At 49.1% G+C, this 25,696-nt stretch overlaps 1 protein-coding gene across 1 annotated transcript in view; it reads right to left on the reverse strand.

Annotated features, from left to right (window-relative positions):
- CASTOR2 (cytosolic arginine sensor for mTORC1 subunit 2) overlaps positions 1 to 25,433 on the reverse strand; it is a 428,746-nt gene extending 403,313 nt beyond the window's left edge. Inside the window, exon 1 of the mRNA XM_085649800.1 lies at positions 25,101 to 25,433. Coding sequence (XP_085505926.1) covers positions 25,101 to 25,231 — 131 coding nt within the window. The 5' untranslated portion in view covers positions 25,232 to 25,433. The remainder of the gene's footprint in view (positions 1 to 25,100) is intronic.
- Between the last annotated feature and the right edge of the window lie 263 nt (positions 25,434 to 25,696).

Below are 25,696 nucleotides of genomic sequence, written 5' to 3' on the forward strand. Positions count from 1 at the left end.
GGGACATTTTTAATGGTTTGATGATTACCTTGAATAGGGGTCAATTTTATCTGCCTGACCTTTTGATTATGTCTGGGTTTGAATTATTATTAATAAACATAATTGAAACACGAGTCCTTCTCTCAATCTTAGAAAATAGGTAGAAAAAAAATCAATTTTGAAATTATTATGTTAGGCAAATTTGCTGTAACACTTTTATTTGTGGAAAAGACGTCTCGGAAGGTTCCATACGAGGGTGTGAAGTTATGATAGGGTACCTACATAAAGCCAGTTCAGTAATGCCGATCAGGAACCTTATAGGAAATTAATGTGCAAGCACACTTTCAAGATTCTACACGCGAGGGAATATAGAGACATGGGTTTGCTCCCCGCAGCTTGTCAAATGAATATTTGGAAATTACAATTACTTTCTGACTTTGTTCAAAAGTTCTTTTGAATTTCTTTTCTGTTAAGAAATTTGTGTACTGGTATTGCAAGCATTGATTATCAGGAAATGTTTTATTCTGTGTTTTCTGGGATGAGGTAGAAAATGAGCACGAGGCCTTTAAGTAAGTGCGTGACCGCTTAATATTGATAGAAATCCAGTGAAACGAAAGCTTGCAACATTACCAATATGGCACTGCTCTACTTCCAAGTCGGACAGCATACGCAGGGTTAGCGCATCTAGGTATCTCCCACGGACACAAATGCATACTACATAAATAGAACAGGAGGGTGGGTGCATGTTCCCTTTCGCATTCCACTCCAGATAACTAGGGGAGGAGAGAGTAGGGGAAGGACTACATGCTGACTGCAAATCTAAAGAGTCATTTCTACGGCTAACATTGCTCTTATGCATTTTATTTCATCTTTATAGTAATGGCCGTACAACACGCCTAAACAAAGAATGACCAAAGAAAACCCCAATATGAACAGATACTTATAAGACTTTGAAACTCAGAAAGGTAAGAAGAATGCAGAGGACTTATTCAGCGTGAAGGTCTGCATGCAGCTGACCGTTTCATTATTTCACTTAGGTTTCCCTTTAGACTTAAAAAGCCCCACCCTTAGAATGCATATCTCCATTACAGAAGAAATATCTTGGGCATAAAGAGATTAGAGAATATTACTGAACAAAATATACGAAAAGACAAATGACCCCAGGTGCTGTATAAAATGATTTGTTGACTACAAGCAAATTCAATCTAGAGAGGAACACAAATGAATGAGAAGGGTGGCACATAATATTATACCTAACATACCTCCACATATGATGGCATACAACATGCTACTACTGTTGCTAGGTAATACAAATGCTATTGCTTCTAGAGAGAACTTGTCTTAATGGTTAGATATAACAGTGAAGTGTAGAAGTATACAGAAAATAATAATGTAGTGCCTTAACTACAATGGGTATTACCATGTAGATATTTTAAATGAGATTATTATTATATTACAGAAGGTTTGAAAAAAAAATAAATAGAAACAGGGGAGTTCTATGCAAGCACTGTACATCTCATTCAAGTAAATTGGTGACTTCAGTCTCAACAAGTAAATGGACGAACATTGTGGAAATAAGTCATTGACATGTTTACGTGAAAAACAACCACAATGCTCTATGATTGTATTGACTTAGGTGGAGTTAGTTGACTTTACTAGTAGCAAACTGACTTATGTGTGTTTAACTGCATCAAATTATAAAGAGTGTTTAATATTTTGTTCCAACCTTAATAAAGTGGAAAACAACGAAACACGTCTGCTGGATGTAACGATGTGGAAAGGTGAATGATGACAAAACACTGTTCACAGGAGCCAGGGAATGGTTTCTCGTGTGAAGCAAATGAAAATAAACACCTTGGCAGAGCAACAGACACTGGATGGAATGTTGAAAAAATACTACTGAATAACGACATGGTGGAACAAAGAGATTATTAATTAACTTTGTTAAGAATGAAATTCTGTTAGTAATCAATAGGCAATTCAACAAAGGTGAGGTTATTGTAATGCGCATTGCCTTGGTGAAGGCCTTACAATATAAGGAGGTCTGTATTTTAGCCGGAGATGCTTCCTAATGTTCATATAAGTCTTCCAAGTGGATTTAAGTGTTTTCAAGAATTAGAGTTTCCAAATGGATTGAGCTTTTCCAGCCATCTGTAGCAGAATTAACAAATATTACAGAATCGGGACATATAATAATAATAATGCTAATAACTACATAGTGCTTAATGGGGTGCTGATTTAAGTGTTGTAAATACAACTCTGTTTGGCTGGATTAGTCATCTACTTATTGTAACGGAACAGCTGCCTTGACCACGCCAATCTACATCTTAAACATATAACTAGCTCCTGCAACTGCACCTCTCTTGTTAGAGCTCTGAAAAGTGGAAAAACAAATAGAAAAATTAAAATAAATAGTATCCTTATTATCCTAAGCCATTTGTATTTAATTGATTATTCTCAGAAAGAAGAAATGCTAGTGGAGCCACTGCAAATTAATCTCTGTAAGGTTGCTCATACTTGCAAACATCTAGCAAGCCAACACAAGCAGACATCCACGGCATAACATGGCCACGCCAAGTAATGGAAAGTCACTATATGGTAAAACCAGCATCAGAGGAGCAAGGCCAGCTGGGCTCTCTGACAGAAGATTGCCAGCAGACATTCAGATTGGTTCACTTATGTGCATCCAAACCCGCAACCTGGCCTGCGACTGGTGGAGCGTGGTCCATTCAAGGGAGGGGCACCATTCTGGCCTATAGCATTCGAGTCTGAGGATAGCAGCAGGCCAGGGATGGACAGAAAACCAGACCCAACATGAAGGCATGATCCGTATCCAACAAGACGGCAATGCCAGATTAAGTACAGTGCAGTGCAGGAGTGAGACTTGGTGGAGGGATGCCGCCAGACCCAGTGGTGATTTACTGAGTATGCAAGACGGGACCCGACATTCGAGCCCCAATATCTCAGAGATACAAGATCCGGAGACAGGGTGAGGAGCTGAGAAATGGTGTGTCGAGTAACAGCATGGGGTAAATTGGCATGAGTAGTGTTGCAGGGCACGGAGCAAAACATCCAGAATATGCACAGAGCGGCATGACCGCGACCAGGCACCGGTGTGAGCAGACAGATTGCGGGCCCTTCTTTGCAAGCCTAGGGCTTACAAAGGGCTCTGCAGCCTACAGGTAGGTGGGCTTTATGGTTCCTGAAATAGCAAACACCATTGATGGCTAATATATTTTTTCAATTACCACAGTCTACCGTGTCAATTCAGGAGAACAACAATGCCAGCCATGTTTTTAATTTTGCCTAACACTTTTGTAGTTGGCAACACAGTAACTTGCTTTGCTCAGCTTTAAAATGTTTTTGAGAGGTATGCTGAACATTTGATGCATTTGCATGGGATGGCCTGATACAAACTACAAAAGGATATCTCCATAATATGAACTGACTATTTAAATGTATATTTGACTGAGAACCTGGTAACTAAGAAACAAAGAACTAGCTCGTTGCACCCATCTCACAGCAATGCTGAGCCGGCTTCTTGTCGAGCACCCATGGAGTGGAACAAACTGCAGCACTCTTTCAGATGATGGATGGCACAGGTGCTGATTGTGCAAAGAAGCGCTAAGTATGCGTACAACCCTCATTCAGAAAACGAACCCACTGTAATTGTGAAGTAGCAAACTAGGAGAGGACTGACTAAACTAAGCATTGACCAAATGAATATAACAAAAAAGAAAGGCCTAGCAATGGGAGCTCATGGAATCCCACCTGCCAAGGCTTTGAGGTGCCATGCTGTAGGTAGGACATGTAATACGTGATTTAATTGGAAAAACATGATAAAGCGGATTTAAGGAACCCAACACAATGGAATCCCAATAGGAGAAAAGAAAAGGGTAAATACAGTAATAGAAACAATAGTACTTGGAAAAAATATTGTCTAAGCAGTTAGGGTATTGGATTAAAGGCAGGGACAGAAACAGAGCTACGCATAAATCAGAGGGATTTTGGTGGAAATACCCCAAAATACCCCAAAATACAAGAACAAATGTATAAAATTATTACATTATCTAAAAAAGGAACAAAAACGAAATACATAATAAAAACTAAGGGGTGGTGGTTTTTATGTACGTGTTTGGCATAATAATATGATGATGAATACAAAGTAAAGGAGGTTTGGTGGATTTCTCCCCCATATGATGTGATTATATATCTATCTGTATATCTATATCTGTAGATATATCATGTGTATATATTACCTACTGGCGGTCGTCAGTAGGTAGTTATAGTTAGGACCTATTTTCCATAGGAAATCCGCAACATTCTATTCTTAATAAGTCTGGCGCCGGTTAACGAATCTTCGCGAAATTTTCCAAACTTTTGGCCAGCTCCGGTCCGCTCCTATCCTGAAAGTTTTGGGGTGATTCGTCAAGCGGGGGCCGAGAAAAAAGGGGTGTCCCAAAACGCGTTTTCCCCATGCATTTTCCCATAGGACCTTTAGCCGCTGCTACAGCCCGAACTGCAGAACGGAATTACACCAAATTTGGCAAAAAGGTAGTCCTTAGTTCAGACTCGTGCCTTTTGCTTAAATGGTGTAAATCCGTTCAGTAGTTCCTGAGAAAATTAGAGTTAAAAGTACATATATATCTATGGCCTCGGAGGATCCGCGCACCCTATGCGCACCGTACGCGCACCCTCCCGATCACGCGCTGAATGCTAATTGGCTGTCAAGTGTCTGTGAACATTCCAAACCAGGAACTGTTGGCAGCCATTTTGTGCCTCGGTAGAAGCGAGGCTGAAGAAGTAAGGGAAATAAGTGTGTGAAAGATATAAAGGGGCCAGGGTAGAAATACTCTGGCCCTCTAGAGTTGCTTAGGGGTCCCAGAAGGACTCCCAGGGCCCCCCCTTTTTTTTTTTTTTTTAAATGGCAAAATGCACGCAGGATGTGCGGATCCGGCCGTAAAAAAACAAAAAAAAACACGAAGCGCGGGCTTCCGCAATAATTAGCCCCCAGGGGGGGCCAAATCCCAGGGGCAAAATGCGTAAAAAATTAATGGGGGGCCCAAGGGGGCCCTCCAGCCCCGAGGACTGCTACCCCCCGGGGCTAGAAAATAAACAGGGTGGAGGGGCTGAACGGCCCCCCCCAAGCCCCGGGGCTTTATTTATTGAGGGAGGGGGGCTGTGTGGCCCCCCTCCTGGAGACCTCGAGGGCCCTGGGGACCGCCACCCCCCAAGGCCGGCTCCTACAGTGTCCTAGGGTGCCCACCCCCAGGACACTGTTGTTTGCTATGAGAGGGCGGGAGTCTCCCGCCCTCCCATAGCAAACTTCGTTTGGATTTGGAAAGAGAGAGCAGGGAAACTTGCTCTCTCTTTCAAAATCCAAACCATATTGTTTTTCCACACGGGGAGCTGCATGTCAGCAGCTCCCCATGTCGAAAAGCAATGCCGGCTCCCGAAGGACGCGGGGTCCGGCTGGGACCGTGGGGCCGTTGGGGCTCCACCCACGGTCCCCAACGTTTTTTATAAGCCCCGGGGGATGGGATCCCCGGGGATAATAATAATGAGTGATAGAGGCTATTTTTTTTTTTAACTGTAAAATTAGGAGTCGCGCATCCTATCGCGTTGGGTGCACGATTTCTCTAGCGTAGGGTGCGCGGTTCCTAACGCGTTGGGTGCGCGACTCCAAAAAAAACTTGTAAAAAAAATAACAAAGTATTAAAAATATAGTTTAAAAAATATTTATAAAAAATAGTTTTCAAAAATTTACAAAATTTTTTTTTAATTCATTAAAAACAAATAATATTTTTTAAAAGAAATAAGTGGGGGGAAAAACGTAAACTTGTGAGAAACAATATAAAAACATAATTAAAGGAATTGATACACTGAAAAATAAAGATTTAGAAATCCTATGAAAATCATTTAACATCATAGGTTTAGAGATAAGTTATTGATAGTAATTAGCATTTAAAAAACCTTTGAAATTCACTTAAAAAACCATAGGTTTCAGGTATGTTATAGTTAGGAATTAGCATTTAAAAAAACCTTAGAGAGCGCTAGGTGGCGCTAGCCAAGATGGCCGCGCTTAGGTGAGGCTCCTGGATGCTTGACCCCTCGCATCCGTCCTCTATCCGCTGTGGCTGTCCCAGGTGTCCCCTGCTGACCGCCGAGTGCTGAGGAGCTGCTGCCCCGTCCCTGGTGCGATTTTCGGCCGATTCCTTGCAGCCGGAGCCGCGCTACACAGCCTGTGAGCTGCGCCGGTAGCTGAGACGTGCCCACCTGATCCCGAAGACGGCAGTGCCCCCTAATCGAGCCCCCGGCGCATCACGAGGGCGAAGGCCGCGGAGCCACCGGAGGCCGGCCGGGGGCCGGAGGACCGGCGGAGCGGAGCCTGGGCTGGTGCCTGGTCTTGGGCGAGCTTGGGGGACGGCGTATGGTGAGCGCCCCCCGGTGGTGAGGTGATCCTGTTCGGCGGGCGGCTCGGCCCGCGCTGATTGATTGATTGATTGGCTGCCTGCGTGGGACGGCTCGGGGGGCTGAGTTCGACCCCGCCGCTGTCGGTGCCTGCTGTCTCCTGGTGCTAGGCCGACGCTGCCTCGAGGGGGGCGGGCCCGACCCCTGCTGACTTGGTCCTGGCTCTGTCCTCTCTGGTCGCCCCGGGGTGACGAGGCCCCGCGGGCCTGGTGGCCGACTGCTGTGCCTGGAGCGGGGACGTTCCCTGGCGCTTCCGTGCTGGCCCGTGGGGACGAAGTTATCGGACCTCTCCTGTCCTGCACTGCTACCCGGGGGCCGCTGCCGGCCGGGGGGTCCCCCTCCTCCCGCGCCCTGACTGGGCCTGATCCGTCGGAGCCGGACCTTGGGTGGACGTGGCGTTCCCTGGTGCCCTGGGCCTACGCGTTGGACATAGCCGGAGGACCGTCGCGGACCGGGGCGCGAGGCTCGCGGCGAGTGCGGTGCGGCCCGGCCCGTGTCGAGCGGGCCCTGGGCCTTCCATTGTTGGGGAGCGGACGCGCCTTCGCCCTCCCCCTTCCCCTTGGATCCCCCCACTTCTGGCCTGGTGTGGGGGGCGGCTCGGCTTGGCAGGTGGGGGCTGCCTGCCGGTCCACTGCGCCCACCCTCGGGGCCGGCACGTGCTCCCTGGATCCACCATGGGTAAAGAAAAAGGCTCCAAGCCGCCAGCGGCCTCCCACCAGACGCGGATTGATCGGTTCGCCAGCTCGGATCCGCCGGGTGCGGCTGGGGGGGGAGCACCGGCCCCGAACAAAGACTTGGCGGTCGTCCTCCAGGCCATCGAGGCCTCCCGCACATCCTTGGAAGGGATGGTGGGGGAGGTGAAGATCGATGTGGCGCTCCTGCGGCAGGACCTCCGCAACGCCACGGCCCGCATTACCGAAACGGAGTCCCGGATCTCTACGGCAGAAGATGACATTCGCTTGCTACAGGACCAGGTCCGGGAGCTCACGACCCACTCCAAGGAACTGCACAGGCGGGCAGAAGACGCCGAAAATCGCGCCCGTCGCAACAACCTTCGCCTGGTGGGCTTTCCGGAGGGGGTCGAGTCCGGCCGAGCAGATGACTTCCTCGAAAAGTGGTTCAGGTCCTGGATGCCGGCGGCCGATCTATCGACCTGGTTTGTGGTGGAACGGGCGCACCGGTCGCTGGCGGCCAAACCTCCGGTGGGAGCCCCCCCGCGCCCCTTCATTCTTAGGATCCTCAACTTTCGGGATAGAGACGCTATCCTGCGGGAGGCGCGGGTGAGTGGCCCTCTGACTTTTAACAACCACACCGTTATGGTCTTCCCAGACTACACCCGGGAGGTCCAGGAGCAACGCCGCTCCTACACGGAGGTCAAGCAAAAGCGGCGTTCCCTGGGCCTTCAATACCAGCTCCAGTTCCCGGCCCGCCTTCGTGTCGTTTTCCAGACCAAGACACTGTTCTTTGACACTCCCAGGGCGGCTTGGACATGGCTCACTGAGGAACGACCCCTGCGCCAACCCGGTGAGACGTCCTCCAATCCTGTGCCCCGGGGCCACGGTGCAGCTGGGTCGCAGCGACCACGGCGCAGGAAACGCACGCACTCACGACAGCGCCGAGGCGCGGCGCCGGCCCGGACCCGGTCTGAGAGTACATCTGGGAGACGGGTGAGGGAATCTTCGGCCTCTTCCGGCACATCATCCCAGGCGGTTGGGGGGTCCCGGCGCCGTCTGTCGCCTTGTCCGGCCGGGTCTCAAACCCCCCTCAATGTGCAAATTGACTTGTCAGACCTTTCCCGCAGCCCTGCTATATGACTTCCAGTCTGTTCATGCACCTACAGGGGGAGGCGGCGTCCTTGCCGGTTGGCGGGGGTGGGGGGCTCTGCATCCTCACGCTTTAATGCAGCAACCTGGGACGAGACACTGGAAATCCGTGCTTCAGGAGGGGTCCACCACGCTCTTTACACCCGAGCGCTTAGGCTTGGGGTCTTGTAATTGTTGGTTTCGTTAGGGCGACAGATGCTTCCGTTCTTGAAGTGTAGGGTGGGGGGTGGGGGGTCGGGGTTTGTTGTTTGTGGGTTGTTCCTCCTCGGGGGACTGTTATGTTTGGTTTGGGTCTGTCCTTCTTTGAGCCTCCTCTGCAGCATCCCACTCAGCGTAGCGCCGCGCTTCTTCATGCCACCGCCAGCCCACGCGCCGCCGTCACTTGCCCTCCTGCGCTGCCCGCGGGCCTCCCCTAGCGAGAGATCCGTGGCCCTGGCTTCCCCTGGCCACCCCGTTCCCAGCGCGCTTCGTTCCCACCATTACCATGGAAGAACTAGCATCTAAGGCTCAGGTGCGCATTTTGTCCTGGAATGTGAACGGCTTGCTAGATAGACTCAAGCGCACCGCTGTCCTCAAGTACGCCCAGCGCGCGGAGGCTGATGTGCTCTTACTTCAGGAAACTCATCTGCTGGGCGAGAAATGTCCCTTTCTGGCGCGCTACGGGTACGACCGGGTATGGCACTCGGGGTTCTCGCGCGGCTCGCGGGGGGTTGCCGTCCTATTGCGCCGCTCCTTCCCTTTTGTGTTCACCCGGGCGATTCACGACCCCCAAGGGATTGGGATTGTCGTTTGCGGCACGCTTGAGGGTCGGCCGCTCAGTCTCCTGTCTCTCTATGCGCCGCCCACCGGGCTGTCCCAGGCTTTATCTTATGCTGCATCGGTGTTGACAGATCTCCCGCCGGGAGCTCTTGTTCTGGGGGGGGATTTCAATGCTGTCTCGGCTCCGCAGCTTGATTCTTCGGGTCCGGTCTCGGCGCCCCGCGCCGCGCGAGCTAAGCAGATGGCGAGCTGGGCGGAGGCCCAGGGCTTATGTGATGCGTGGCGGATCTGGCACCCACGCGCACGGCAGTACACTCACACCTCGGCCGCCCACCACACCCACGCGCGTATTGATGCGATCTTTGTCCCCCCCTGCCGACTGTGTAGGCATCCAGGATGTCCGCATCCTTCCTCGGGGGATTTCTGATCATTCTCCGGTCCTCCTGGGTCTGGGCCCCCCCCCTCGTGGGGCCCGCCAGATGTGGCGCCTCAACGCCTGGTTCCTCCAGGACGAGAAGCTCCGCAGGGAGGTGGGGTCCGCATTGACGCAGTATTTTACCGATAACGATGGGTCGGTCTCCTCAGCGGGCACCCTGTGGGAGGCCTGTAAGGCCACCGTCAGGGGGGCGGCCAAGGCACAGGTGGTGCGGCACCGCCGGGCGCAGCTCCAGCAGCTCACCGCCTGTGAGGCCCAGGCACTACGGCTGGAACGATCCCTCTCTGGGACCGGGGATCAGGCCGGGGCTAGGCAACTGCGACTTTTGAGGGAGGAGATCCGTCAGCGGTCGCTTGACGCGGCTAAGCTCCTCTGGCGATCCTCAGTGGCGAGGGTATATGGGTGGGGAGACAAGAATGGTGCACTGCTGCATCGGCTAGCCACGTACCCCAGGGCCTCGCGCATCATCCCGGCGGTGGCTGACTCTGCTGGCCTGCTTCAATCTTCCTCCGTGGCAATCGCAGACGCCTTCGCTCAGTATTACTCGCAGCTATACCGGGCCCGGGCGTCGGACCTCTCCCTGGCTTCACTGCTTGCCACTAGTAACCTGCGGCTTCCCCGTCTTCGGTCCAGCGACTGGGAGAGCATGGAGGTGCCCATTACCCCTGAGGAAATTGGGGATGCGATAGGGCGCACGTCCGCGGGGAAAACTCCGGGTCCGGATGGCTTCCCCCAGGAGTTTTATGCCGCCTACAAGGACCACCTGGTCCCACGGTTGGGTGCCCTCTATGCTGCGGCGATCAAGAACGGCTCCTTCCCTCCGGAGGCCGACATAGCCACGATCGTGGTCCTGCCCAAGTCTACGCCGCCTTCTTGCGATCGTTCGGCATACCGACCGATCTCCCTTATCAATACTGACATCAAACTTTACGCGGCGGTTCTGGCCCAGAGGCTCCGGCCCTTCCTGTCATCCTTGGTACACCCGGACCAATGCGGTTTCATGCCGGACCGCGGCACTCGCCATTGTCTTCGTCGTCTTCACGTGGCCCTGGCTCACCGCCAGCGCCTCTCTCCGTATCTCACCCTTCTCCTTGCAGATTTCGAGAAGGCCTTTGACTCGGTTGGGTGGCCCTATCTCTTTGAGGTCCTGACCCACATGGGCTTCGGCCCCACGTTCGTTGGCATGGTGCGGGTCCTTTACGCGCGCCCACGTGCCAGAGTGCTGGTTAACGGGGCACTGTCGAGGCCCTTTCGGATTGGCCGAGGAACGCGGCAGGGGTGCCCTCTGTCGCCCCTCCTGTTTGCTCTTGCAATGGAGCCCCTTGCTGCCCTGGTCCGCGCGGATCCTCTTCTCCGGGGCTGGGAATGGCCGGGCCGTGTGTCGGACAAGATAGCTCTTTACGCGGACGACGTTCTGCTGTATCTTAGTGACCCGGCGCGCTCGGGTCCCCGGGCACTTCATATCTTGAGCCGCTTCGGCCGCGCCTCCGGCCTTTATTTAAACCCGACAAAATCGGTTCTGGTGCCTCTGCACCCCTCCCGGGAATGCTTCGACTGGCAGGACAGTATTCCCCTGCGTCGGTTGTCCTTCAAGTACCTGGGCATTTGGGTCTCCCTTCTCCCGGAGCTGAGCTGGGCTCTCAATGTGGCCCCCTTGGTCAAGAAAGCCAAGGTGGACCTGGCGCGATGGCAGTCGCTCCCGCTCAACCCACTGGGGAGGGTGGCCCTTTACAAAATGATGATTCTCCCCCGGTTCCTTTATGTGTTGCAGAACACTCCCGTGTCCTTCCCGAGGCCTTGGTTCCGCGAGCTGGACGGGTTGGCGACTAGGTTTCTCTGGGGTGGCGGGAGACCGAGGTTGGCCCTGTCGACGTGTCGCCTCCCCACCTTTGACGGCGGGCTCGGCATGACCAACCTTTACCTCTACTATTTGGCCACCCGCCTCCTGGTCATTCATGACTGGTTTGGAGGGGGATGGTCCGATCCGGCCTATAGGGTGGAATTGGAAGACCTGGGTTTCCCCTGTATTCTAGACCGCCTGTACGGCGCCCCCATCCCCGCCTCCTGCCCGGACATCACCAAAGCGGTCTTCCTGGCCTGGCGAGCGGCGCTTCGCCATACCCACTGGACTGGGAGGCTGACTCGCGCCACCCCACTCTGGCAGGGGACATGGCTGAGAGACGTTGCGGCTCTGGAGGGGTTCAAATCATGGGACCTGCTCGGCATCTCCCAGCTGGGGGATGTCTGGCGGGGGGGACGCATGTGCTCGTACTCGGAACTGCAGGCGCGCTTTTCCCTCCACTCTTCTCAATTTTATAAGTACCTCCAACTGCGACACGCTATACGCACCTATACTCCTCTGGACGTTCGGCTACCGGACCACAATCCCCCTGAGGCGCAGGTTATGCTGGGCAACCTGGGGAGGGGGGGCATATCCCGAATACACCGTTCTCTTATTAACAACACCCCCACGGCCCGGGAAGGCCTGAAGGAACGGTGGGAGGTGTGGGTGGGTCCCCTGGACGAGGTCGACTGGCGGGACGCCCTTATGGCTCCTAGGCTGGTGACGGCCTCCGCTAAATTGAGGCTTATTCAAATCTACTACCTTCACACTGCCTACCTCACACCGGCCCGCCTGCACCGTGCGGGTCTTTCTGCTGACGCGGCCTGCCCCCGCTGCGGTTTTGGCCCGGCTGACTTTATTCATATGGTGTGGTCGTGTCCGGCCTTGGGGGGCTACTGGAGGGGCATAGAAGCCGACCTGACGGAGGTCTTGGGCTGGGCGGTGCCACATGACCCTAGGCACACTCTCCTGGGCATCACTGATGGTCTCGATGGCACACGTGCTGAGAAGCTGTTCCTTATGACAGCATTAATGGTGGCAAAAAGGGATATTGCGGCGGCCTGGAAGCATTCACAACCGCCCAGCCTGGCCAAATGGAGTGATGGAGTGGACTGGTGTGCGGCTCAGGAACGGACACTCTATCAGGCGAGGGGCTGCCTTAAGAAATACCGTAGGATCTGGGGGAAATGGTTGGGCAATGTCGTATGAGGATGTGGTTCTGGGGGGGGGGGCGGGGGGGGGGGCTATGGGTGGGGGCGGGGGGGTGGGGTGGCACTGTGTTGTGCGTTTGTACAGTGGCGGCTTGACAGGCTCAATGTTTCCTTTGTTGTGTCGAAAAATCAATAAAAATTTGGTTATCAAAAAAAAAAAAAACCTTAGAAATTCACTGAAAAAACCATAGGTTTCAGGGGCGTTATAGTTAGCTGGACATTTCTCTCGTACAAAACCATTGAAATTCCCCCGTTATAGTTAGTTCAGCTAACTATAACTCGCGCCCCCGCAATGCACTGCTGATGACGTCACATATTACATCACTCATGACATGGTCAGTGACATCACTGATGACATCACTGATGACATCATTCAGTGTCTGTCTGTTTGTGTAAAGTTTAATTTTATTTCATATATATGCCAAGCTGTATTGGGGAATGAGTGGGTGTATAAGTGTCTATATGGAGGATTTAGTAGGTGCGTGACTGACTGTATAAGTGAGTGATTAAACGTATCTTACTGAATGCATGGGTTAGTGACTAAACTGTGTGAAAGTCTGTATGCGTCTGTCTGTTGATGTGTAAGCGGATGCATGGTTTTATGAATAGGTACATGAGTGTCTATATAAGTTATTGATTGGTTGTCTGAGTATCTGTATGGGTGCCTGAGTGTTTGTGTGGGTGGGATGTGTGTGACTCTGTGCATAGATGTGTCAGTGGGTGATTCACTGAGTGCATAGTTTCAACACTAGGTCTGTAATGGACTGTATGGGTGGGTGAATATGTGTATGGTTGTGTTAGTGAGTGAATATATATTTCATTAGTACATCTGTAATTTACTACATATGTGAACGGCAGTATATATGTATGTTGGAGTACAGAAATGACTAAATGAGAGTGTGTGATAGTGTGAGTGGCTGTATAGATGAGTGTGTGCTTGTATCATTGATTGCATAAGGACATAAGAATGTGCTAGTATTTGTATGAGTAATTGAGCTTGTGTGTGTATAACTGTATAGGTGAGTAAATGGCAGTGTGATTAATTATTTGCATGACTGAGTATGTGTGTGAGTACCTCTATAGATGAGTAGCAGTGTGTGAGTGTCTATATAAGTGTATGAGTGCATATGATAGTCCTGTACTGAGTGACCATAAGTATGAGTGACTGTACGGGTGAGTGAGTGGATGGGTGTTTAGACCTAAGACTCTGTGATGGTGTATGTACTTATTGGTGTTGGAGTGTCTATGGTTTTGAGAGTGGCAGTATGTAATTTAGAGAGGGTGTATCAAAGGTTATATTAGATTGTGAGAAGATGCATCAAATGATCACATGAATGACGTCATCAGTGATGTCATTTGAGATGTCATCAGTGATGTCATCAGTGATATCACTGACCATATCATGAGTGATGTAATATGTGACGTCATCAGCAGTGCATTGCGGCGGCGCAAGTTATAGTTAGCTGAACTAACTATAACGGAGGAATTTCAGTGGTTTTGTACGAGGGAAATGTCCAGCTAACTATAACGCCCCTGAAACCTATGTTTTTTTCAGTGAATATATATATATATATATATATATATAATGATGTAGATATATACACATACATATATATGTAGTATTAATATATAAAAATCTGTATTACTATATACTTGATGTAGGGATAAAGGATCTATGCAAACCGTGTAGAAAAACCAACATAGACAATTAATTCTCAAGATGAAGGACATTTCCACCTTAAAAAAATAGACATGGAACATGCAAATGGAACTTTAAAAAGAATATCTGTGACTTGGTTTCTTTGAAATGGTAACATGCATTTCATCCTGAAAAATTCTATTAACAGTTAAGGTGAAATGGTTTCTCAGTAATGGTATTCTACTAAATAGTTTTTCTCTGAAATGGCATAACACCCCGGCCCCCACACACAGGGCAGACGCAAGTGACATAATTGTTGACCCATCCGTGTCCTCGGAGTACATGTAATCAGCGTTATTCAGTCTGCACTGTGCAAACTTCCCATCCGGTGATTACAGTGCAACTTTTATATTGTTTGTTTTTATATGATAAAGCGGAGCACTTTTTACACAGAAATGATTATACAAGAGCATATCGAAGATAAGTGCAGTGCGGGCTCCGGCTCAGAGCAGGTTACAGAATACAGGGTGTGCTACTAGGCGCGGAGGTGGAAAGATGTTTACAGTTGTTTTTTACATTACACATATTTAAAATACGAGGCATAGGGAAAGAAGATTGATTTGCACAGATACACAAAACTTGTTGCTAACTTTCTAAAGGTGAAGCTCGAACCCAGGTCCCTGGGCTCCAATTTCGACAGCCACGAAGGGTTGTCCTTGCATGTTTTTCTGTAGATGGGTTGGGCCCTGGTAAACTATGGAGTGTGTTCCAATGTTTTACAACAGGGTAAAGCAACAGTGATACTTTAGATGAAGCAATACATTTAAGATCATTATGGGGAGCAGAAAGGGAAGACATAGATTTAATGCAGTATATCTGGATTTAGAGACCAAAATGACATTCCCTGGTTTTAGAAGAGGACATGGGTCTGGTATGTTGACGTCAGAGCACATACCCGAGCCCGGAGAGAAGAGAGATGGAAGACAAACTGAATGAGAGAGCAGAGGTGGAGGTTTGTTGAGAGCGCTTACTGCAGAGCAGAAGTTCCATGGCAATGGGGACAGTAGTTTTAGGAAAGGTGCAGGAAAATGATCATTAAAATAATAAATGTATTTCGTTGAAGTGACCAAGGCTTGCTTAAAAGCAAGGCGTCTGTATAGGAGAAACAAGGAATTAAATAGATGTGTGAGGGTGACACTCATAGCAGGGGGTACTGAAGGGACTGTTTCTAGAGCAGAGATGATGAGCCTGAGTGTGGAGAGAGGATGTGATGGGGTGATGAGCGATGGATGCTGTGGAAGGCAGCACGTGGGGCTACATTTTGACTGCTGGCAGTCTGCATAGGGCCGCTTTTTCTTTTAAATGTTGGCTGGTTGGACTTCAGATTCTAATGTTGAGATGGACTGGGTGGGAGTATTTAGGTAAAAATAACAAAGCTTAGCCGAGAGGTCGGAACGAGAGAGAAGTTCAGATCTGGAGGCAGCCCACAGAGGTTTCTCTTGCTACTCCTCCTACGCCCGGGGCACTTGCATCCTGGTCAAGATTAGTCAGGCAAACTGTTACACTGTTATCTTGTTACGGTCCAAATACGGACTACCCGGAGTTTTTTCGTATATTGTGGGGGAAGGTACAGGATATAGGCACGACACATCTAATAGGGGGGGGAGATTTTAATGTAACAATCAATCCACATCTGGATAGGTCCCACCCACAATCACATCATTATACAGCTGTGCAGTCAGCCCTTAAACACATAGTCGAGGAACATGCCCTCACGGATCCCTGGAGGACACATTACCCACTGACTCGCCAGGGCTCCTGCTACTCTTCGGCCCATGCTTCGTGGTCGCGCATTGATTACTGGCTTGTCGATCGGGGACTGGCACTTTGGGTATCGCATACGTCTTACCTCCCCTGCACTTACTCTGACCACTCTCCTGTACAGCTAACACTTACCCCGGTGCGAGAGGAATCTCCATATCTTTCCTGGCGCCTCAACCCGCAGTCGCTCCTGGACCCTGTATTTAAAGCTGAACTCGAACAAGAGATATCAGAGTTCTTTGCCCGTAATACTGGCTCTGTCCCCCAATATTCTACCCTTTGGGAGGCCTTTAAAGTGACCATCCGTGGAATCTGCATAGCGAAAAGTGGAGGGGTTTTAAAAGATATTTGCAATACGCTTTGCAGGATAGAATCAGAAATAAAGAGTACCGAGCTGGCCATTCAAACCGCACCTTCGTCGTCATTGCGAGCACATTTGCGTACACTGATTACAGACTATCAAGATACTGCTGAGCGGGAATGCAAATTTAGGGGTAAATATCATAAAGCTCGTTGTTACGGAGAGGGCGCGCGACCTGGAAGGGCATTGGCCTCCTCTATCCGACCTTCAGGGTTTACCAATACTGTCGCAGAAATTGTTGACGAGGACGGGTTGATACACAGGAGTCCCTCAGATATACTAGAGGCATTTAAACGGTTTTACAAAACACTGTATTCTATGCATCGTCAGGCTCTGGTAGATTTCGCTTCATTTTTTGAGGATACAGCCATAGCTTGGCTGGGTGATGGCCAGAGAGAGTTCCTCTTGGCTAACCATGAGGATGAGGAGATAATCTCTGCTATTATGCAATTACAATCTGGCAAAGCTCCGGGTCCTGACGGCCTAGTTTTATAAATTTTATCGACATCTCATTATCCCGATATTGCGGCATGTATTCGAAGAGGCCAGGGAAACCGGTATCCTGCCCCGATCGATGCGCTAGGCACTTATAATATCATTACCTAAGCCAGGTAAATCGCCCACGCAATTAGATTCGTACAGGCCCCTCTCTCTTATTAATGTCGATGCTAAAATCTTCGCCAAACTTGTCGCTATTCGTATTAGTCCTCTTATGCCGGTGTTGGTCCTCCCGGATCAATCTGGGTTTGTCCCGACAAGGAGCACGGACCACAACCTGCGTACCCTGTTCGCGCTCCTCCATGACATAGATCCAGAAGCGGACGCGGCGGCTATTTTCCTTGATGCTACTAAGGCATTTGACTCCCTGGAGTGGGACTACCTCTCGTTCATTCTGGTGCGCATGGGATTTCCCTCCCCTTTCCTAGCCTGGATTAATCTGCTGTATACAGGACTCCGAGCCACTGTAATGGTGAATGGGATGCGTTCCTCTTTTTTTTCGCTGGCCAGGGGCACTAGGCAAGGATGCCCACTCTCCCCTCTTTTATCCGCTCTAGCCATCGAACCCCTTGTCGCAAAAATACGACAACACCATCGTGAATATGCGATCATATACCCAGAAAGGCAGATCCTTATTTCATTATATGCGGTTGATATCATGTTATACCTGCGTCAGCCGGAAATAAGCTTGAATCCCATATTGCGGCTCTTTATTCTATTCGGGGAGATATCCGGAGTCAACATTAATTGGGACAAGTCCCAAATTTATCCCCTAACTGTCTCCACTGCTAAATTCCAACCCGATTTTCCATTCAAGTGGTGTGACACCACCCTCACCCATTTGGGGATCATACTCTCTCGCAATCGCGTAGAACTCATGAGGGACAACTATGGGCGGGCGCTAGATTCTATTACTGACAAAATTACTGGCTGGATCGTGCTGCCCTTGTCAATGGCTGGTAGAGCAGCGTTAATCAAAATGATTATCTTGCCCAAACTTTTGTATTTATTTGTAATTATCCCATATGCCCCCAGCCGTCACTTTTTCTCGGAGATTAGGAGCCAACTAATACGACTTGTCTGGGGGGGCAAGCAAGCCAGATTAAAATGGGATGTTCTCACGCGTCCTTTCAGTGCAGGTGGTTTCTCTGTACCGGATGTTGAATTATACTTTAGCTGTGCAGAGGCACATTATGCCGCGTACTTGATGAAACCCCCCCCCTTTTATGCCCCATCTGGCGATAGAGGATGGTTATATGACCCCCATACCAAGCACGGCCTATCTGAGTGGTCCCGAGATCCCGCAACACCTTGTGCACACTACCGTTCAGTCCACGGTTAGTGCATGGCATGACCTTGCCAAGGCAACTCACTGCACTTTACTATATTCCCCGCTCCTGCCCCTCTCTGGAAGACAGGATCTCCCGGTTACGCAGGAAGGCGGTTGCCGCCGGCTCCTCCGTAAACTCTCTATTCACACTTGGGGACACCTCTATACAGGGGGGAAGTTTAAGACCAGTGCAGACTTCTTCAAAGATATCAATCCCACCCCACTGGAACGCTTTTATTATATCAGACTCCGTCAAGCTGTGAAAACTGCCACACCTACGTTCCCTCTTGAGCCTCAGGTTATGCTCCCAGTGCATGTTTTATTGCAACAGGAGGCCCCCGCCCACATGCTCTCACTTCTGTATCGTACTGTACAAACTAATGGGGATTATGGGGCCCCTCTGGCTCGCACCAGATGGGAGGAGGAACTGGGACACCCCCTCACGGAGGAGCAATGGACATACTGCCGTAAGCAGACTGGAGAGATCTCCGCCTGCAGTAGGTTTAGAATAATACATTACAAATATATTCATCGATTATATTACACACCAGCGCGAATGTATCGGTTGAAGATCCGAGATAACGATTGCTGTGATAAGTGCGGCCGGGAGAGGGCAGACTTTAAGCATTTAGCTTGGGATTGTTTGCCCATACAGAGCTATTGGGGAGAGGTACTCGCTGCATTGGACCTCATGACAGGCCTACATATTTCCAAAGATCCCCTAACTGCCCTGTTGGGCTACACTGCCCCTCTCGCTGCCAAAATACGTAAATACACCTCCCTTGCGCTGCTTCTCGCCAAAAGGAGAATTGCCTGCAAATGGGGAAGGGGTAGAGCGCCGCAATTTAAGGATTGGATTCAGGACCTTACTTATTGTCAGGAGCAACTCCACACATATGCAGATCTTCAGCCCCCCTCATCACGTCCAGCAGACATATGGGCCCCCTTGCAAACATATTTCTTGGAACATCCCATCGATACAGACGCGGAAACCACACGAGAATTGACTAATACCCATCTGTAGAATTTATTGCTTGAGCCTGCACACACTGCATACAGTAGAATAAGGGATAAAACGGGGCGGCGCTCCCGAAATTATTGGTTAAAAAGCCTCGTCACCTTAGCCACACCCTCTTAGAGCACAGTGCCTTAGTGGAACCATTCCATGGTTATGTTCCTGTTGACCGTTAATGTACTTCTTAACTGCTTGCACGGATGTCACTGCCAACATAATTTAAAACCTCCATCAACGCGGCTGGCCCGGAAGGGTTGTAGGTGGCTTGCTGTGTATCCCTTTTCCCTTCCTGTATTGAACAGTTATTCGCATTTTTTAACTGTTGCATTGCCGGCCAGATGGTGGTTGTAGGCAGTATGCTAAGCTGTATACCTTATCCTTTTTTTGAAGTGCAATAAATGTTTTCAAAAAATAAATAAAAAAAATAAAAAAAAGTTCAGATCTGGAGAGTACGTTTTTTACATTGAAGTAAAATGGTATAACTGTAGAGGATAAAATGAGGTAAGAAACAAGGTGGTTGTCCTCATCACTCTGCTGCTCCTGTGAGCAGATACACCAAGTAACAGACATAAGGTGTCAGACCGGATTGGAGATTTGTTGTTTGAAGCATGCATTGATTGTGGGGAATGGAATGCAAAGGGAGTGGTTCTAAACAGGGCTCTTCTCGCTTGCAGAAGAAACAGAGGAACTAAGGTATAGAGCATCCAGGGCAGACACAAGATGGTCAATGCTGGTCATCTGGGTGTCAAGACTGCTACTTTTGGAAGTGAAACGGGGCGAATCATGCCAAAAAGGAGGGGCGAAGAGGGAACAGCAGTAGAGAGATCAATATTACTGACAAAGTCGCCAAGGTGGCGAGACAATGTACCAACGAGAAGATAGTTGTAAAGCTAAAAGTCAAAGGCAGCTCTGAAGTCGACATATAGGAGCTGGCAGGTCCACAGAATGAATTAAGTAGGATGTTCTGTTGGCATCGCCTTCAAAGGAGGAGAAAGGTGTTGGAGAAATAATAAGATTTTAACAGTGGCTGTGCTGAGCGAGTCGATCACGTGCAGTGTTCTGCCAATCTGGCCAAAGGACTCAAAATTCAACAAGATCACACCAACTGTCAGAGAACTCCATTGCTTTACGTTCGAGACTTGCTGCGTTATCGACAACGCAGGCAACAACAAGGTCCCATTGTACCTCGCCACCAAGCCCAAGATCTCCGTTGGGACCCGCAATACCTGCAAAAGGATCTTGAAGCTTGAGATGAAGAAGTAAAAGAAAGAAGACCAGACAGCAAGACTTCTCCCACTACATCCTCCGTATCTGAATGTCTACCCAATACAGCCGATAGGCACACTCTGTACTCCACTTCTGCACGGAGAGCTAAAGACTCTTTTCTTCAGATAATATCTTCCCTCCTCCTGAGCCCCTTGCATTTCTCCCCCCTCACTGAGCCCCTTGTGGTTGCTCCCCCTAATACGTGCCCTCTACTGACACATCTGTATTTCCCATACAGCACTCCACTGCCTTGTAGCTAAGTTTGCTCCATAAAATATCTCCTATATAAAAACATTAGGTACGTTGAACACAGTAACCTCCACTCAAGCCTTCACCGTGTTGATGAAATAAAAGTCTCCAAAGATGGTGACATTTGACTAAATATTATTCTTAATGGGTAGTGTTTGATGAATTATTATTCTAATGATACATGTTTATGCACTGGTAACAATATCTTTCTTTACAGGAGTTAAGAAGTCATGAATGGAGGTACACTAAAAAGACAGATCACTTGATCCATCGGGTGAGGTGAAACAGGCGGAGGAGGTGAGCAGTGGGCAAGCAGCAGGACACTGGAAATTTCAGAAAGGGTATTACTGGATTTTTACGAGTGAAAAACAGGAAGGAAGGTTATTCGGGTGGTGGGTCTGTTGTTCATGGTACTCTGGAATGGAGACATTTTGCCGATGGGAATTATAGGCCTGGATGAGATAAAGCAGGGTTTCTTCAACACACTTGGCTAAAGAGAGACCTTGATTTGGCATGTTATAAGTTCAGCATATAAGAAAGTGTTTTGGGATAACTAGAGAATCCCAGTTTTAAGGAGTATGCTGAAGGAATAATTAATAGTTGAGCAGGGTGTCAGAAATTAGACCATAAGGAGGAGGTTCACTTAGGGGTGGAGATTATGATGCAGTAAATGGACGGCAGACAGAGTTCTCTTATAATAGACTTAGGCTATTTCCCAGGCAGCAATTGATAAAAGGATGGTGCAGATACATAACTCAACAAGCTTTGACAAAGCCAATAGGTCTTACACACCCAGCATATTACTGGGAGGCACAGGACGGGGCGAGTAGGAGGTGACACAGAAGGCTAAACTTGTAGAGTAGTCCCTCATGAAGTTTAATAGATGCCCACGAGTGGAGGTTGAATAATACATTCAAACAGCCAATAGCCTTAGAAGAGAGATGCATCCTGCAGAGCGATAAGCAAAGAACTGATTGAGTGATTGACAAAGTCTCAAGCCAGAGGGCGGAAGAGACCAAAGACCTGAAAAGGACAGAGGATCCACAAACAACTGTTGGACAAGTTTAGGGATACCACACATAAAGCTCCTGCACTACTGCTGAGGAAGCAAAGTGAAGACTTTTATAGGAAAGGTATCTACAGGCAACACTCTGTAAGAATGCAAAAGCCCTACCTAACCAGAAACGGAAATCCAACAAAAGTGAGGCAGCAAATACCCTGATCAGCCCTACTGTGTGTAAAACAAAAATGTTGAATCTGTTCTGCTGACATTCTCTAAGTAAGTAAGTAAGTAAGTAAGTAAGTAAATCTTTATTCGGTTATAAGAATTAATAACCATAAAAGTACATAAAAAAGATGAAAAGAAAAGAAAAAAAAAAACAAAACATAAAACTTTTTCCCAGTACGCAAACTGAGTCAGTCATTCTCTAAGTGCAAAGTCATCATGAGCAGCAACTGGTAGCTACGGACACAGCGTGACTGACACGTCAGTGGTTTTCCAGGTATCACAGTTATTGGGTTAACTGCAATGTTTCCTTATAGGTGGTAAGCTGGGCTAGAAATAAAGACTATGGAGAACTCTTTGCCTCCTGTGTCGATTTTATTGCGAGTAAACTGTGCACAGTCTCCCATAGTGGGCCCCTCTGCACCTACGGTATAATCGCTGCAAAAATAATTTACCTGAAGGTGTTGGTGGGAGTTGGTCCTCTTGTCCAAGATGTAAATTTACAAGTAGGCCAAACATGTCAGTGCCCCTCAGTTATATTTTGGGGTGCCTTCTCATAGTTTCAGAACTTGTCCAATAGGGCAACATGGAAGTAATAATAATAAATAATAATACTTGGAATTGTATAGTGTGGCTTATCACCCGTGATGGTTTCTAGTTGCTGCCCATAGGCACGGGGAGATTAAGGGTGTAATTCAGAGTTTGGCTGCCCTCCCGCTGAGACCCTCGCCAGTGCTCCACGGGAGGACGGCCAAATCCGTAGTAAGACTGCCCGCTGGATTCCGACTGGAATCCAGGTCAGGAGGACAGTGCTGTGGCTGGTCCCTTGGCGGTGCCTTTCTAGGGCTCAAAGAAAAGTCTTAGAAAGGCACAGGCGTGAGACCACCGCAGCACATTCTTGCATCGGAAGAAATGCACCACGTCATGCAATTCCTCCCATGGAAGAATTTGGGGGTGCAATACCAGGGCGGCACACCATGTACCCCCCTACAAGCATCCCCAGGCCCAGAGGCAGCAGGGGGCCCTGTAGCGCCCCCCGAGTTGCATCTCTGCCACCCTTTCCATGGCAGGCTCACTGCCATGAAAAGACTGGCAAAAAAGCAACTCGTAAAATGCTTTGTGGTGCCGCAGCACCACCGCCAGCATATTACTCTGACTGCTGCGCCACTGCTGCAGGGTCATGGATCCCTGACGGTTGCAATAGTCCTGTGGCGGTCCAACTGCCACAAATGTAAGGCAGCGCACGGTACCGCAGTGTGGCGGTGGCAGGTCTGCCACCATGGGTTCAGCAGTCCGCTGGACCGCCGAACTTGTAATCAGGCCCTCAGTGATTTGCCCAGAATCACAGAATGTTGAGCCAAAGCTGAGACTCAAACCTGAATCCTCAGCTCCGATGTCGGCAGCTCTGGCCGTTACACCACACACTCTCACTGCAGCATTAACTTCAGCCTACAATACCCCTACTCCCCCACAGAGACAGGACCAAAGCTGGAATACACCATGCACATGTTACAGCATCAGGCCTACTTTGAAGCGGGGTGAAGGGGGTATCTGTCCCATACTCTCATGGTCACTCGCAATCAGCTACTTATAGTCGCTAACGTCGACCTAAGTATGCTTACTTAAAATACTTCAACATATGTGCCATATGTGATTAGACCAAATCCCTTGCAAGTACTAATATTTTCCCAGAATCCTTTTCAATTCCTGACGACCAATAAGAAACTGAAGCTCCTCTGCTGTAAAAGATTTGCCAAACGAAAGCGGTCATCCTCAGACTACCTGATGCACCGAAAGTAAGAATATAAAAGCGTCTTTCCAATAATGTGATAGAGGCAAAGTGCACATACTTTATTTTAATAATTGTTCGCACAATGGGAATCAGGCCAAATATAACGCTGGGGCAGGTTACAAGTAAACGCTGTATGAATCAAGAACAGGTATGGCATTCGAGCAGTACTGGCGCACGCCTAACCTATGGAAAGTACCAAGGAGCCACTTAGAAAAGAAAAAGGTAAGCCTATTCACAATACCTCACTTTTATCATCACTCAACAAGACAGCAAGGGGACAGCCTCGCCCCCACCACCCTCCTCCTCCAGGTGCTCAGATACAAAGTAAACACGAGGCTGCGAATAAATTGCTCTGCAAACAATGGCACTGCTGAGCCATCGAAAGCCAACAAATCAGAGGAAAACGTCAAATAAATAAACTTTTCGAGGCACAGCAGGGAGCATGGACTATGCAAACACACTGCCCTGTCCGTCCATATCTGTCCATTGTGTGTAAACGCCCCCCACCCTCCAAAAGACTCTCCACCAGCCGGTGTTTGCACTCCGCTGGGGTTTTGTATTTTCTCTGCAGGAGGTCTCCACAGATCTCCCGACGTCGGCCTCGAAGACACCCCAAATAAACACACACCTTCTTCGGCGGTCTGTTGGGGTCTGGATTGTGCACAAAACAATGTTAACACTAAGGGGGAAACAACTCAACGCCAGCAGAGTGGATGACACTGTGAAGGCACCCAGAGAATTGTGTGACTGAGCCCCCGGAACTCAACGCTCTGCCTCTTAAGGCGACCTCTTTTGCATTTTTTAGCTGGCTTCCCGTTCCCAAACGTTTGTTCCTGCAAGCCAAAAACACACCAACAGAACGAATCCCGCCTCCCTCCCCTCAGCATCCACCGGGAACCGCTCCAGCCCGATATCCATACATTATTATTATTACAGATCTCTACAAACACGAAAGTAGAAAAAACACTGCCACGGTGCCCGGGGGTTCCTGTGCGCAGGGCGAAGTAAACATCCATTGACAAAAAAGAAAAGAAAAGCGCATTCTCTTTTTAAAAATAACTGCAGCTTGTCACTCTGCTGCTCCGGCTCCCCGTGCCTTTGTTCGGCCGGAGACTGTTTTTCATCTTTGCGTTCCCCCTTTTTTTTGCAGAATCCCGTGCATGCATTCTTTGCAAACTCCCTAGCCGGCCGGTTTTAAATCCACACTGAAATGTCAGGTTAAATCGCGAACCTAACAGGCGAGGAGGTGACATGCAATGAGAAGTTGTTTTTCCTCGCCCCTGCAATGGAATCAACCGGTGCATCCGATAGCGGTGCAAGTGATGACATGGGCTCGCGCCTCCTACTGCCCCCACCGCGTTCCATTCGCCCCGTGCACTTACCGGGTTTTCGATGAAAGGAAGGCAAGTTTTATTAATCCATAGGTAAACAGCTGGACGTTTTCCTTGGCTATGCTCGCGACTTTTAGCCGGTGTTCTAATATGTGCAGCTCCATTTTTTTCTTTTTTCTCATTTGGAGATCATCTGCGTGGGATATTATATTTTTTACGGAGGGTCGTGTCTGCGGATCAAGACAGGGGGCTGCGAGCGGACAGCTGCAGAGAGGTCAGGAGAGGCATAAATAGGGGACAGGGGTGAGAGCTGAGTTCAGAGGCAGAGCAGGCTCCAGAGTGCAGAAAGCAGCTGCTGTTTCAGTGTAACAAACAACTTGCCACTCAGCGGGCGCCTCAATGAGCATGCGCCTAGCGTGGGCACCATGGGAAATGTAGTCCCTACGGCACATGCACGTTAAAGGGCCAGTCCTTGTTTTTTTGCACCTTTGGTTTGTCAGAATGGCTTATATGTTTCTTCCAAATTGGAAAACGACATTCTGGAAAATGTCACGAGAATCATGATGGTTTTTTTTATGAATGGGATGCTATGTTTGTGGTAACTGAAACATCTGGTTGTATTTGTTTTGTAATTATATAAAGGTATT

This window comes from Triturus cristatus, chromosome 3_2, assembly GCF_964204655.1.
Source record: "Triturus cristatus chromosome 3_2, aTriCri1.1, whole genome shotgun sequence".
Lineage (NCBI taxonomy): Eukaryota > Metazoa > Chordata > Amphibia > Caudata > Salamandridae > Triturus > Triturus cristatus.